Below are 15,447 nucleotides of genomic sequence, written 5' to 3' on the forward strand. Positions count from 1 at the left end.
TCGCGGTCGCGGTCGATTTACGACGGACGTCCGCGTAGTATGTTCCTAGCTTAATGAAAAAATTAAGCTTGATTCGTTTAAGAAGATGGCTGTGAGAATTTTATACATAGCCAGATTTGTAAACATTGACTACGTCAAAGTCTAGATTGTCTATGCTCCCATGATCTTTCTCTCGCTCGGTGTTCTCGGCTCGCATACAGACGAATGCACATTCCTAAGGAAATTTATCAGCTAACAATTAAACTATTTCGTGAAAAAAATTGTCACAAGCGTGAGTACCGAATTGTAACGTAAATGTTTAGTGTTTTTTCTTATTTATGGTGGTGCTATAAATTATAAGTGTTAATTACGTATCACGCCTAAGCATCACATTGTTCTACTGTACTTTGCAGGGGCGTTCATGTTTCGTTGTAAAAAATGATCGAGTTTACCATAAAAACCTTGGATTCAACGAATCACAACTTCTCAGTGGAAGATGGGGTAAGAGATATTGATTTAACGATGTATTTCTATGTATACATACTATTCTATATTTGGTTGCAGCCCGGATTGTATTGTACCTACCCTTACATTGAAATAGTGTATATCACTAAACGTCGATACTCAAATGTCAAAGCAACGCACTACGTTTTGTGAATTGAATATGCTTACTTTAATTTGAAACATTTTGCAAATATTGCTTAAAATATGATGAGCATGCCTATATTATGAGTTTACTTCATTAAGTAATTTACATTGTTAAGAATATTTTATCAACTACCCTCATATTTCTACTTGCATTTCTAAGTTACAGTAAGTAATAATTAATACATGTGATTTTAAAATTTTAATGATTTTTAAATTTTTTTCATTTTCAAATCAATTTTCTAATACAGGCAAAGCTACGAGGTGCGGTCCAAAAGTTTCCGGCCTAACAAAGAAAGGGCTTACATATCTTTACAATTTTATTTTTATTTTTTAATATAGTCTTTCTCTGTCACAACGCACTTTTCAAATCTCTTTATAAGCTTCTCCATCACCTAATAAAAATAATAAAGATTTTTGTCCTCAAAATCGCCCTAAACCGCACGGGTCATTTCGTAAAACGAAGATTTTTTTTTCTACTTCAGTCTACCTTAAGTTTTTAGAACAAATAATAATCACTTGGGGTCACGTCTCGAATATAAGGTAGGTGCCGAATATTTTTGAAGACACATTTCGTCAAAGCAACCTTGTAAAATGAAGCAGCGTGAACGGGGAAATTGTCGCGGAGATGCCCTTGTGCCTCTGCTAAGTTTTTAAAGACTATTCTGCATAATCTGCTATCCTAATTGCACAAAAAATATTGCGTAGCATCTGCTATTTACCGTAGTCTACCCTTCTTTTATGTAAATCGTTAGAATTTCGTGACAACCCTAGAATACCGTAGCCTTTATCTTTTTTCGTGCATTTTGTGACAGAGGTTGTTCTAGGTGCCTTTTCACCATGACGTTGTCACTCCATTAATTTTCTTTTGTACAGAGTATCGTCTTACATAACCATGGTTTCATCTACAGTAGCAATTGCATTCAAAAAACTCGCTACGCGGTGTCTATGCTGGTTTCAAGTTTCATGAACTCACGGTTTTTCACTCATCTCGCTGTAAGCACGATAAAAGTTTGGGCACTAACCTAGCACTAAACACCGTAAAAAAACCTATAGCCAACAGACACCTAAAGAAACTATACACCAAAAAAGTGGAATAAATGACGAACACAATGATATCCATACTTTTTTTAAACTCTTCCGCCATATTTGTCGGGCCGGAGACATTTGGACCGCACCTCGTACATAGTTAAAATATAAACAGTTTAGTGAGCTGCAGGGACAATATATAGCAAGAAAGGCCTGGCAAGTCACATGAAAGCTCATGAAAGGAAAATCCCTTGACTGCAGACTTGCAGGGGTTTTTGTCATCAAAATGTATGCAGAGGACTAAAGAGTCATTTAGAGCCACCCTACTTCGTCAGTTGACTAAAGAAGCTAGTTTAATCAAAATTGTCACATAGCAGTAGAAATGTATATGTTTTCAAAGCAAATTGTAGGCAAACTAATTATTGATAAATTGTTATAATTGCATTAAGTGTCAATGCAATTTCTATTTATTGTAGTCTGCACATGCCTTTTATAGTTTATGGTACCAAATTAGCTATAGTTTGTAGCATTGCAATTCTTATGATTTTCTTTCGTGCTTGGCGATTTTATTTAAATATTTTTTTTAATAACATTAGTAGATGAATAGCACTATGCTTTTTTATTATGTGATTTATTATCTTCACCATAATATTGGAATAATGGTATTCTATGTATGATAACTATATACTGTGTTTTTACAAATGAAATTAATTTCTCTATGAAATTAATGGCTGAACAAGTGTATCACAACGTTTACTATTTCAAGGGACTATGCACACACAGGCGACGCATGTCTTAAGACGCGGAATGGCGTGGCGCTGACGTCCATTCCGCATCTTAAGACATGCATTGCCTGAGTGTGGGTTGCCGCTAAAATATTATTTATTTATTTTGACATGTGTCATCAGATACTAGTAGACACTAACTTTTATGTTATTCTTAAGGTTCTCTGGTTCTTATTATATTTTTTACTATAACATGCTTTGTCAAAATTCAGATTTAATTTGCTCAAGTATTGTCTGCAACAAGCTATGTAAAAAAAAAAAACATTGAATAAGTAAATACTATTTCCATCCCTGCCTTACAACAAGCCTGGCCCAAAGTTCCCACTTTGTTAACAGCATTCTGTATGGCACTTTACTCTTATCAAGTAATGAATATGCTTATTAATTATTATTATTATTTAAATATAAAAACCTGATACAGCATTATAAATATTTAAAAAAATCTCAATTTAACAAAAAGCAATATGTATCAGATAGCTTCTGTTAATGAGCCAAATGACTTAATGTAACGGTAATTATATAAAGCATGGTGTATAGTTGTCATATAGGTAATAGCAAAAAGTATATTAGAAAACATTGCAATCTTTTAAAATTTGACTATGATATGACAAAACTAGAAATTTACTAATTATACAGCACAAAAAATAGCTTGTCCTCTGTTTGTGTGATGTTTTGTATAATTAGAAGCTGTGTCTTTTATAACTTGCCTTTTTATTAGGTATGTGCTTCAGAGTATCCTTCCAGTGATGATGATGATTTATATTCCATTAATATAGAATTGAGTGCAATGCAAGTTACTTTGTTAACCTTGTCCAATCACACAAAATATAGTGTTAAATACAATATAAATTGTATGGCACTAATCTACTCTGTGTAATTTTAGATCACCATTCAGCAACTTAAAGAGAAAGTCAGGGAGCAAATGGGCATAGAAACTAATCTGCAGCGACTCATATTTTGCGGGAGAGTACTGCAAGATGAAAAAAGATTATCAGATTATGGTAAGTAGGTACCTAATGAGCATGTAAACTCTAATTGTATAATGCCAAGTGAAGCCACTATCAACCATCTGCTGACCCTGTCATATAACATAAGAAGATTTTTGAAGATAGTTTTCTGGCTTTGTGACACATGCTGTTTTTTATACTTAATATACCTACCTACGGCAGTTGCAGCAGTGGCGACACCTGTTCTAACCTTTCAGTGCGTTGCCTCCTTATATCTGGTTTTCGTCCTGGCGTTAGTTTTCCTCCATTGCACATAAGCCTTTGCCCCACAATAAGTGCAATCTTCATTGTCTAAACCCAGGGTCTCCAATGTTTTTTGCCTCAAGGTGCATTGGTGCTCAGAAGATTTTGCGCGAACCACTATCTGTTTCGTCCTTTGCTCAAAGACTCCCGCGTGCCTACTGATGTGCCAATGGAAAGTTTCCAAAATTCTAAAATTTTCACATAGGAAAACTTCGGAAGCTTTCCATACTTTGTATGGACAATTGTATGGATGGAAACTTTCCATTTCATAAATTTAAATTCCCTTTATTTTTCGTGAAAGTTTCGTAAATTTTTCAAGAAATTTAAGATTTTTTGGAAAGTTTCCGCAACTTGCAATTCACTACGCGTGCCGGACAAGAGCAGTTGGCGGACAAGATTTATATTATTTGCTGTTCCGTGTTCGAGCGAAAACTATCACCGACCCTACCTATGTATTAAATATATATTAATTATCATAAATGTGGGGGAGACTGAGCAGGAAAGCGAACCCGGGAAAACGCCAGGTTGAAGAAGTTGTCATAAATGTATGTTGTATTAACAGATGTGCGCGGTAAAGTAGTGCACCTCGTGCAGCGCGCGCCTCCGAGCCCCGAGTCGCGACACTCCAGCTACACCGCCGCGGGCGCGGGCGCCGCCGACGCCGCCAACGCTAACGCCAACCAGAACAGACGGGTGCGAGCACAATTAGATATCTCAAAAAATCGTTTAGATGAAATGAATCCTCACCCTAGTTCACAATCTTACAGTCTGACTCTGACCAAATAGAAATTAAAAATTGGCAACATTGTAGTGTGATCCTTTTCAAATCAGTATGCGTGAAAAAACGGGATGACACTACGATGTTTTGCCACTTTTTAGGGTTCCGTAGTCAACTAGGAACCCTTATAGTTTCGCCATGTCTGTCTGTCCGTCCGTCCGTCCGTCCGTCCGTCCGCGGATAATCTCAGTAACCGTTAGCACTAGAAAGCTGAAATTTGGTACCAATATGTACACTATGTAACATAATTGCCGAAGATAAATCCTACGGCTTATACATTACCTTCTATAGTACCTTTAATTTTCATGGTGTTTATTTAAAAAAAAGGAAGTGGTATTCGTAACCGCTATTCGATACCGGTTATGCTCTTAAATGGATCAGCGGCATTAATGTTACATCCTGTATATCAATCACGCCAACAAAGTGCAAAAATAAAAAATGGAAAAAAATGTTTTATTAGGGTACCCCCCCCTACATGTAAAGTGGGGGATGATATTTTTTTTCATTCCAACCCCAACGTGTGATATATTGTTGGATAGGTATTTAAAAATGAATAAGGGTTTACTAAGATCGTTTTTTGATAATATTAATATTTTCGGAAATAATCGCTCCTAAAGGAAAAAAAAGTGCGTCCCCCCCCCCTCTAACTTTTGAACCATATGTTTAAAAAATATGAAAAAAATCACAAAAGTAGAACTTTATAAATACTTCCTAGGAAAATTGTTTTGAACTTGATAGGTTTAGGAATTTTTGAGAAAAATACGGAAAACTACGGAACCCTACACTGAGCGTGGCCCGACACGCTCTTGGCCGGTTTTTAATTTCTACTTTTTTGATCAGACCTAATAACGCGAAAAAAATGTTGTAACAAAGATCTTGTGTTTATGCTCTAAGGTACTAATTACATCTTTTCACCGTAATTAGTTGTGCTGGACTTGTGCATGAACTACGATAACGAAATTTGAAAGTGGAATTGCTGCCTTTTCTGAGATTGAACTCACGGCCACTGCATCCAATGATCGTGAGTTTCATGTGTCACCAAAGGTAGTACGTTTTCCGCTTTTAAATGTATTCTTAACCACAGAATATATAATAGTACAAGTACAGAAGGCTCACTCCTTTGAAGTTCACAAAACGCCGCCATTCTAAATTATTACCTACATTAACAAACGGACCGCACGCGTGCAGACGACATTGAATTCTATTGCGCCGCGCGAAGGTCGTCGCCACTGAATGGGCCGCGAACTCGCGGCCGCCGGCATGTACTTGTAGCGCGGTGAAAGGATCGCGGAGTGAGCCGCCCCTGTCTTAACTTAATTTCATCAGTTCTAGACATTTTTGCATTAAACGTGTAATACTAAACAATAACGACTTCTTCACTAATATGACAGTAAAATAAAAAACCGGCCAAGAGCGTGTCGGGCCACGCTCAGTGTAGGGTTCCGTAGTTTTCCGTATTTTTCTCAAAAACTACTGAACCTATCAAGTTCAAAACAATTTTCCTAGAAAGTTTTTATAAAGATCTACTATTGTGATTTTTTTCATATTTTTTGAACATAGGGTTCAAAAGTTAGAGGGGGGGGGGGGGGGGACGTACTTTTTTTCCTTTAGAAGCGATTATTTCCGAAAATATTAATATTATCAAAAAACGATCTTAGTAAACCCTTCTTCATTTTTTAATACCTACCCAACAATATATCACACGTTGGGGTTGGAATGAAAAAAAATATCCGCCCCCACTTTACATGTAGGGGGGGTACCCTAATAAAACATTTTTTTCCATTTTTTATTTTTGCACTTTGTTGGCGTGATTGATATACATATTGGTACCAAATTTCAGCTTTCTAGTGCTTACGGTTACTGAGATTATCCGCGGACGGACGGACGGACGGACGGACAGACAGACATGGCGAAACTATAAGGGTTCCTAGTTGACTACGGAACCCTAAAAAACTGTTATATCCATATTATTATCTCGATGATAGTTCGTGTCATCCACGATGATGTGCAGGTTTGTCGTATCTATCCCTCAATATCACGACATTACGAGTAAAGGCGCCCGTTTTCGTGAGTTACACCATGTTTAATTATTTTAAAAATCAATAGTTATTAAAATACTAATGCTTGTTTCTCAATGAATGGCAGATATGTTTTTCAAACCTTAAGTTGAAGTTTGAACATTTTATTTATTTTATATCATGTGCTGAAGTATCTCTATATTTCCAGGCCAGTCCACTAGCCAGTATCATCCGAGAAGAGCAAGCATCTACTTCGCCTACGTCAGGCCGCCTGGACTTCATCCGCCTCATGGTGTCCGAGATCAAGACGTCACTGGCGAGCCTCCAGGCTCAGGCCCAGGCGCAGGCGCAGGCACAGGCACAAGCTCAGACTGCTAATGGAGAAGCTGGCACAGTGAGTTCTTCATGTGGGGGTTTTCGGGGGTGAAAAATCTATCTATCTTAGCCTTAGGTCCCGGAAAACGCTAATTTTTGAGTTTTCATGCGTTTTTCACGCAAACGCAAAACATGGTCGCTAATTTCGTCGTCCGCGCATCGACGGCACGTAGCTCAGTTGTAAGTGGGCCGGTCTAATATTCGCAGGCACATCGCAGGTGTCAGGGTCTCGAATCCCGGCCAGAAATAAAGTATTTTTTTTGTATTTAGAACTTATTTTTTATCTAAAGACGTGATATGATATAATAGAATTCGCTCAGTTGCCCAGGTACTGTATACATATGGTAAGAAGCAAATTTACCTGATGTTTAATCACTTGGATCTATTTGTGCTCTTAAAGGCCAATACTGAAACCATCTGTATCCATCGTAAAATAATTGATGGCAAAAACAAACCGCCTGTGATTTTCTCGAGGCACAGGCATTGAACTTGCTAAGTTCTGTACAAATGGTAAAATAATTTCAGAACAAACATGGCAACCCACAAGTGTGTTACTGACGTTACCGTTGGTCATCACTCCATTTTATGCTGTCCATTATTATTTAAGTGTTACAAGATTGTCTTATTTTAAATAAAGACGTAGGGCAAGACCATGCTAGATGGAACTTGTGGACAAGGAAGGCTAACCGTAAGTAATTGGGTACAGTGGCCCATTTCTCAAAGCTGAAAGTTACAAGTTACAAGCGGAAGTCTCTTTCCAACTTTTCATATTAGACAGTGACTACCACTTGTAAATTGTAGCTTCGAGAAATGAACCCCAGTGGCCCATTTCTCAAAGCTGAAAGTTACAAGATACAATCGGAAGTCTCTTTTCAACTTGTCATATTAGAAATACATAAATATAAATATTGGGGGACACCTTACACAGATCATCCTAGCGCCAAACTAAGCAAAGCTTATACTATGTGTGCTAGGCGACGATATACATACTTATATAGATAAATACATACTTATAACCGGAAGTCTCTTTTCAACTTGTCATATTAGATATTGACTACCACTTGTACATTGTAACTTGTAGCTTCGAGAAATGAGCCCCAGGTCTATCAGGAAGAAGAAGATTGTTTTGGTTTTAAGTAGTAAAGTATATTGTGTATACATACTTGTGTACTATGTGTGTGTAGGACAATGCGGCAGCGTCGGGTAGCAGCGAGGGCAATGTAGAGAACATGGAAACAGATGCCGCTCCCAGCGCCGCCCAGGAAGAGGTAAAGAGGCTTGTGATATTCTTTATATTCATTACACACACACACACACACACACATATATATATATATATATATATGTGTGTGTGTGTGTGTGTGTGTAATACCGTGTTTCACTTAACACTAAAAACCTGAAAACCGTTTGTTTAGAATCGAGAGTAGAATCGATTGAGCTTTATCTTGATGGGGGTATTATTGGGTATTTTTTATGTGCCTATTCTATTGTATTCGTAATACAACATTGTGTATATCGCATTGATAGAGGTTGTTTACCTTTTTCAGTATTTGGGGGTATTAATACTGGCTGGTTACTTGGACGATTATTTTTTCCGCAACGAGTTTGACGTTGTTTGTCAGTTTAATCATAATGTTTATCATAAGTCATAACAAATTGAATTCGTACCTAATTACAACCTTGTCAATTTGAATATTGGGTTTAAATTTGCTTACTTACTGCGATTACCTGTTCAATTTGAAGTTTACTGTGACAAAGCCTTAAAGTGTTTTACAGCGACATCTTAGCTATCTATTGGTAAACCTTATGTCGTTGCAGTAACGTACACAAATAAAACTAATATGGTTTATGATGGTAGTTAGCAATTATTTTATTGAGTGTAGAGCTAAAAGTCAAGTAGAGCTGTACAGAAAATTAAAAATTCAATTAAAAAAAAAGTAACCATCAGATTAAAAGACGAATACTCTAGATGAGTTTAAAAAAAAAAAATGAGTTGGGGTGTAATGTAATAATAATTTAACGATTTAACACAAGAAAGAAGATCCAAATTGGATGTTAGCATACCTAAATAACCTAACCACAAAATTTACATTTTTGAAAAAGCCCCATAGTGGTCCGATTTCCTTCAAACATGGCTAACTACACTCCCAACTAATTCAGTTTTCAAACAAAAATAAAAACTAAATCTAAATTGGTTTATCCATTCGGAAGTTACGATGCTACGGACAGACACCCACACAGACAGAGACCTGACAAACTTATAACACCCTGTCGTTTACGTCGAGGGTTAAAAAAAGACCTAACACCTAGTGGAGACAAGTACTAAAGTTCTAGCAGCTGGTTGTGGAGAGCGATACTAAAGTGTAGTGTGATTGCAGGGAGACTCCACGCTGGACGAGGCCGGCGAAGCGCCCCCGGACTCGGCGGCGCGAGCTCAGCACGCACGACGCAGGTAGGTCGTATTTCACACCACACCTACTGGTGAAGCTACGTTGGAGAGCTTCATTCATTTCAATATTGGAATATTTCGTTTGCTCGGGTATCAATTGGCACGTGCTGTTGAATAACTTCATTCATCATTGTTTAAAGACTAAGTTGTTCTGTCCTTGATAGTTAGTTACTTGTAAAATAACAGGTTGCCTCCCGTTGATATTGGACGCTATAAACTTTATAGAGTAAAGGGTTCACAATGTCATAATGTATTTTAAATTTGTAGTACGTTACGTAGTTTTAGTTCACAGATAATAGAATAGAAAACGTTTATTTGGTGAAAATATACAAGTAAAAAAAAACAATAGCCTTAATCTATATACATACATCTTAAACTAAAGTCACCAAAAAGGATGCCACTCAGCATATATTATGCCAATGGCTAATTGGCTAGTTTCAATTATAGAGCGCGGATTGAACGCACGCGGTGCAGCTAGCTGGGTGTCGCCCAGAACAGATTCATCCGTTGCGCATCTAGTCTGCGGTCTTATCTTTGATCTTCCAGTTGGGATGTCCCTTGAGTTTGACAGTGACACTTATCACAGTTCGTAGCAGGGAGAATAGAAGAATTTCTAATCTCCATAGTTCGTAGCAAAGATATTAAAAATTTCATGGCTTAGGCCGGCAACAGACGAGTCTTAATTTTCATAATCTTAAAAAAAAATTGTATGCAAACTGACACTGACAGATCTGTCAGTGTCAGTTTGAACTGTCAATTTGCATACAATTTTTTTTAAGATTATGATTTTTTAAGACTGTCTGTTACCGGCCTAAGTCTATGATTCGTAGTCAGTCACTATGGGTTGACAGTGACACTTGACAGTCAGACATACCGGACTGTTTGAGCTGACTGTTAAAACTTTTTTTTTAAAGATTTTCTCGTTTTCTTAGGTGTATGAAACAACACATGTGACGTCACGAAGCTGCGTCTTGACGTTTGTAACTTACGCTCTTTCTGCTCGAAGTAGTAATAAGAAGGGATTTTCTCATTAAAATAGCAGTTTTTGGAAAAATAAAAAATACGTGAATCTTTTAGTATTAAGTTCTTTCAAACCAAACAATAAAAAGTAGTACTCAAAAATATGAAATATTGTCAATTGCCCACAGAAGCTACCGCGCCATCCGCGCTCTCCGCGCGCGTCACTCTCGCCCGCGCGACCTCGGCCAGCTGATGGAGGAGCTGGAGGCGCTGCAGGAGCAGTTCGCGCCGCACCGCGCGCAGTACACGCGCCTGCTCATGGCCGCCAACAGCGCCGAGGTAACGCTGCCCGCAGGAGCCGCCGGCACTAGCCTCCTCGCCCACTGCTGGAGGAGCTGAATCACATAATACAATCAAAATGTTAAAGCAAGCAGAATGGTATATAACAACCAGTCACTGGCGCTGAACTTCTGTCTGAATTTACCAAGCCCTTGTACCGCCAAATAAGTACGTCACGTTAACTCATGCCAATGGTATTTCCCCACAGCCGCCGATCTACACCGAGGAGGAACGGCAGAACGCGCAGCGAACCGTGGACATAGTGTCGGACATTATGCACAGCTTCGCGCATGCGTACCACGCGGTCAGCGACATCAACTTCCAGGTCGGCCAGCGCAACCCGCGCCTCACCTCCGAGGCCTCCGTCATGCGCCACCCGCTGCCCATGCAGGTAACAGCCCTGTGCCGGCTTAGTACATTACTGTTCGACATACGACTTGTACTTGTATTTTACATAACAACAAAGTACAAAAAGATAAATTATATTTTGTCACTTCATTTTTCAGATATAAATTTATATTAACCATGTAGTTTCCCTATTGACTGGTAGCATCGCACATATTTTAACCTTTCGTATGCGGTAGCGTGCCCCCGCTTCGAACGCCTACGTGCGGGAAATATTAAGCGCGGCGAGCGCGCTCGTCGCGAGTCAGATTTTCTCAATTATTAGCACATAATTGAAAGAAGCACATAAAAGTCTTGATAGTTTCTTATAGTCAGATAACCAGTGAATAACAATCATTATATTTTTTTGATAATAAACGTTTTACTAATTATTTACAGGTACTTCAAAATCAGGTTGATGAAATTTCGGACATATTATCTTATTCGACCATTTTTTATAAAGTTTTGAAAATATTTTTGTTTCATTTTTATATTTCCTAAACAGATAAAGGATACAGCTAACGGAAAATACTAAAACAGCTTGGATATTATGCTGTTTTACATAATAATAGCATTTTGAAAATTGAAATCGAGATACTGAAAACGACAACTTTACTCTCGGGTCGCGCAGGTTTTCAAGTCGAGTTTTCACGAAATTACTGGATATCAGAGACCAAAATGTACTTTTTTTATATAAGTGAATACTCCTTTTCACGTAAAAACCATAAAAAATACAGAAACGATGAAAAAACTCAGATTTTTGAAGAAAAACTCGAGGAATAGGTGATTTGACTACCCATTTTGATACGTCGATTCTAGCAACATGCAATGGTCCATAGAGTATAAAATGACTTGACTTGCTCACATGAGTAAACTAGCTTTCTGATTGGATAAATGATTACTTCACTCTCCATAGATAATATTTGTAAAAATCCATTTAGAAATCGGTCAATTCGAAAATGAAGCGTCACAGTATTGTTTATATGTGTGCGTGTATTGAGTTGTGCGTAAGCTGCGTAGGAGCAGGTCTGCACCGAAGCTAAATGGTATAGTTTGCTAGAGAGCAGATCTGCTCAAAGTTGAAATGGTATAGCTTGCTAGAGAGCAGATTTGCTCCAAGGTCAAATATTTCAAACTGTATACTTTGCTGGGGAGCAGATCTGCTCGCATATACAGCGGGTTTGTATATGGGAGCAGATCTGCTCCTTAGCAGTTTACAGACGGCGCAGTGCACCGGCGACTTTGTGTACGTACACAACGTGTCGCCATTTTGTTTTTACGCTAGTGTGAGTGTATTTTGGATAGGTTTTCAAAACGAAAGAATTTGCAAAATATCTATAACATATTTTACAAAACGAACTTTTATATTCAAATCTTCATAAAATTTCCCATAGGATTACTATTTCGCACCAATTGCAAATATTCTGCAATGGTCTCAAATACTTGAAAAACTTTACCTCACTTACAGTTACTTCTCACAGTCAAGACATTTATGCACAAAAAAAAAGAATTCTGTTTCTTTCTTTTGTAAGTAAGTATTAGTAATTCAGTATAAAACAATAACTTACCTTTTCCGTAAAGATTTCCCTCGTAAAACCATTGAACACACACTTTTCACACACTTTTCGCGAGACACACACTGGCGATGTCCTGCGCGACGAAACGTTGGGTTTTGAAAGCAAATATTCTTTTTTTTTTCATAAGAGTGATTGGATGTTCGATTCTCTATGGTTCATTCATTCATTAGGTGTACAAATAAAACAACTTTAGACTCTGTTACCGTGTATGTAGTTCTAAATTCCGATAATTCTCGAACAAGTCCCATTGGTGCAGATCTGCTCTATAGCAGTTAGCGTTCATGGAGCAGATCTGCTACTAAGCATACGAAAGGTTAAGAGTAACTGTTTTGATTAAAACTGTCAAACCTACTTCCGGTCATTTCCGGTTGCCGCCCCGTTGGCAGTTGGCGTTCCATTAGATAGATAGATAGATAGATTTCTTTATTTCATGATAAAAATTACACTATAAATTTGCTACATTTCAAAATTATGTTTATCTTCTCATCATGATCGTCAAAAATTACATAATAAATTCTAAATAAAAATAATTGTGTCTCCCAAATGAGGATAGTCATTTACAAAGAATGAAAATACACATGCCAAGCTAAATAAAATTAATAAATTAAGTTACAATATCATGAAATTATCACGAAGCAAGAAAATACTATATAACAGAGAAATATAGGTATAATTATATCATCGGTCATTAAAAATTCAAATCCATGTACTCATTTACAGAGTACATGGGGTTTGCTCATTCTTTAGTCCACACGTCGGTCTAGTTGCCGAAAGATTCGGCACAAGACCACATTGCACTTTTAATAACGATCTCATTTCGTCCTATGGTGTTAGCTGTGAGATTATCTTTTTTCACGTGGTGCACAGGTGCATTAAAAATATGTATTTTATTTTAACAATCGTTGTGCAATCCCGCAAATTGAGGGACATACCCACATATCCTAGAGTCGAGAACTAACACAAAGGAGTAAATTATCCTGGGGGTTGGTCGTGAACCAACACGAAAGAATAAATCATCCTGGGGGTTGGTCGTGAACCAACACGAAGGAATAAATCATCCTGGGGGTTGGTCGTGAACCAACACGAAGGAAAATCTGTTCGCATTTCGAACACCGATGGCGCCCGACGGTTAGTCGTGAACCAACACAAAGGTCTTAAATAGTCTTAATCGGAAAACGCATAACACAACAAAAACAAAGGGCCTATACTTATTCAAAGTATCGTTTTTTTTTCCATAGCACCCGTAACAATTTAACTTTTATTTTTATTTGGTTTTTTATGGCCCAATTTATGACGAAATGTAATTGAAATTAAATAAGAAATTTTGCATACACCTAGCCCATAGTACGGTAAAAAATGAGACGTTCTCACTTTTAATAAGTTAATGCAATAGAGCTTACTACCCACATAAATAACAAATTAATACAGTGGGTACGCTAGCTTGTCTCTAAAGTGGGAAGTGAAATAATTGTATACCTACCTCACGTCACAATAATATAATGATTTTAAACTGTAAGCCATTTAAACATAATGTTATAAATGATAACTCTCTTGCGCTAGTAGTGCCTTGAGCCTGACAGTGCATATATTTTAATTACTACTTTTTTTTATGGTTGATGCGTTCATCCACACAAATATGGCTATGTACGTCAATGCTGTTACGTGTGACTGACAGCGTCACTTTTCCTCTGTATAAAAAAAAATTATTGCATAAAATGTCGACCAAATAGAAATTCAGTAAATTATAATATCGCCTTTTAATGGGCGATTTTCTGTTTTATATCTAATTCGAATACTTTTTATAAGTGATATTGAATAATTGTAATATTACCATTATAATTTTTTGATATCGTATAATAAATTAACAACAGTTAAGTATGTGTACTTAATGTTTATTATCAGAATAAAGTGTAATTCAAGCGAATTAGAGAATTATAAATGAGTTTCCTCATTCAATTTGATTTATGTAATAAAACCACTGCTTATTACAATTTCCGAGCACTAAAATACTTACGAAAGATGCTCTTCATTGTAAACATTACAGCTCTGGTCGAAGCTGAAAAGTATCAAGCCCAATGTGTATGTATTTTCACTTTTTGAGGATCGATCTACCTACCTCAAGCCGCGAGGGATGTCTTATGATAAAAGCGGCTTCGGTACATTTTAGAGAGTTATATTTATTTAAACATTTGAATATTAAGGATATTTGTTTGCATCCCTCACAGTTGTTTGGTGATTATTTTTTGGTTGTAGATCGAGGTTAAGTATATAAACACAGATAATTTACATTGTTGTATTCAACAACAAAAGATTACCCTTCGGTTATTTTTTAAGATTACCCTCAAATAAACCATTGAGTAGAGGGTAGAAACCGTAAAAACTGTCGTCAGCTGCCATAAATACGACGTTGGCAATACGATGTCACCTACTGTGCAATACAATTTCATCATGTTTAAAAAGCAGGTCCCTACCTGCATATTGTGAATATACCGGGCTGATTTAAAAATAATACGTCTAGTAAGTTATTAATTCATTGCTTTTTAAATCTACAACATAACGCCTCAGAGCGAATATTTTAATTTAAATATAGATGGCTTAAGTCACAGAGAACCTCCTATAGAGTAGCAATCTTGTATATTTTGTTCGCGATACGAGTCACCAGTGCCAGGGGTGCGAGGAGCGGGCGGGGAATGTGTTAAGCGCGCTGTGATTGGCCGTTTCAAGGACGGCGGGCAGTCGCGCCAGATGAAAGGACTGTCCCTCTACTGACGCGTAAGTGGCCAATGTAAGTTGACCTATGCCGGCTCTGAATAAATTATAAATATGACTTTTATGTGGAATGTAATGACGTCTGTTTTTAAATTTGAGCTTCTTGTTAC

The 15,447-nt window shown here is 37.3% G+C and overlaps 1 protein-coding gene across 2 annotated transcripts in view; it reads left to right on the plus strand.

Annotated features, from left to right (window-relative positions):
- The first annotated feature begins 165 nt into the window (after nt 1–165).
- Nucleotides 166–15,447, plus strand: part of LOC125240761 (large proline-rich protein bag6-A) — a 51,132-nt gene continuing 35,850 nt past the window's right edge. For both annotated transcript variants that reach the window (XM_048148823.1, XM_048148824.1), the window contains exons 1-9: nt 166–271; nt 393–480; nt 3,322–3,439; nt 4,251–4,381; nt 6,693–6,878; nt 8,044–8,127; nt 9,238–9,311; nt 10,457–10,607; nt 10,816–10,998. In XM_048148823.1, the coding sequence (XP_048004780.1) occupies nt 418–480; nt 3,322–3,439; nt 4,251–4,381; nt 6,693–6,878; nt 8,044–8,127; nt 9,238–9,311; nt 10,457–10,607; nt 10,816–10,998 (990 nt within the window). In that variant the 5' untranslated portion in view covers nt 166–271; nt 393–417. The remainder of the gene's footprint in view (nt 272–392; nt 481–3,321; nt 3,440–4,250; nt 4,382–6,692; nt 6,879–8,043; nt 8,128–9,237; nt 9,312–10,456; nt 10,608–10,815; nt 10,999–15,447) is intronic.

This window comes from Leguminivora glycinivorella, chromosome Z (genome assembly GCF_023078275.1).
Source record: "Leguminivora glycinivorella isolate SPB_JAAS2020 chromosome Z, LegGlyc_1.1, whole genome shotgun sequence".
NCBI classification, from domain to species: Eukaryota; Metazoa; Arthropoda; class Insecta; order Lepidoptera; family Tortricidae; genus Leguminivora; species Leguminivora glycinivorella.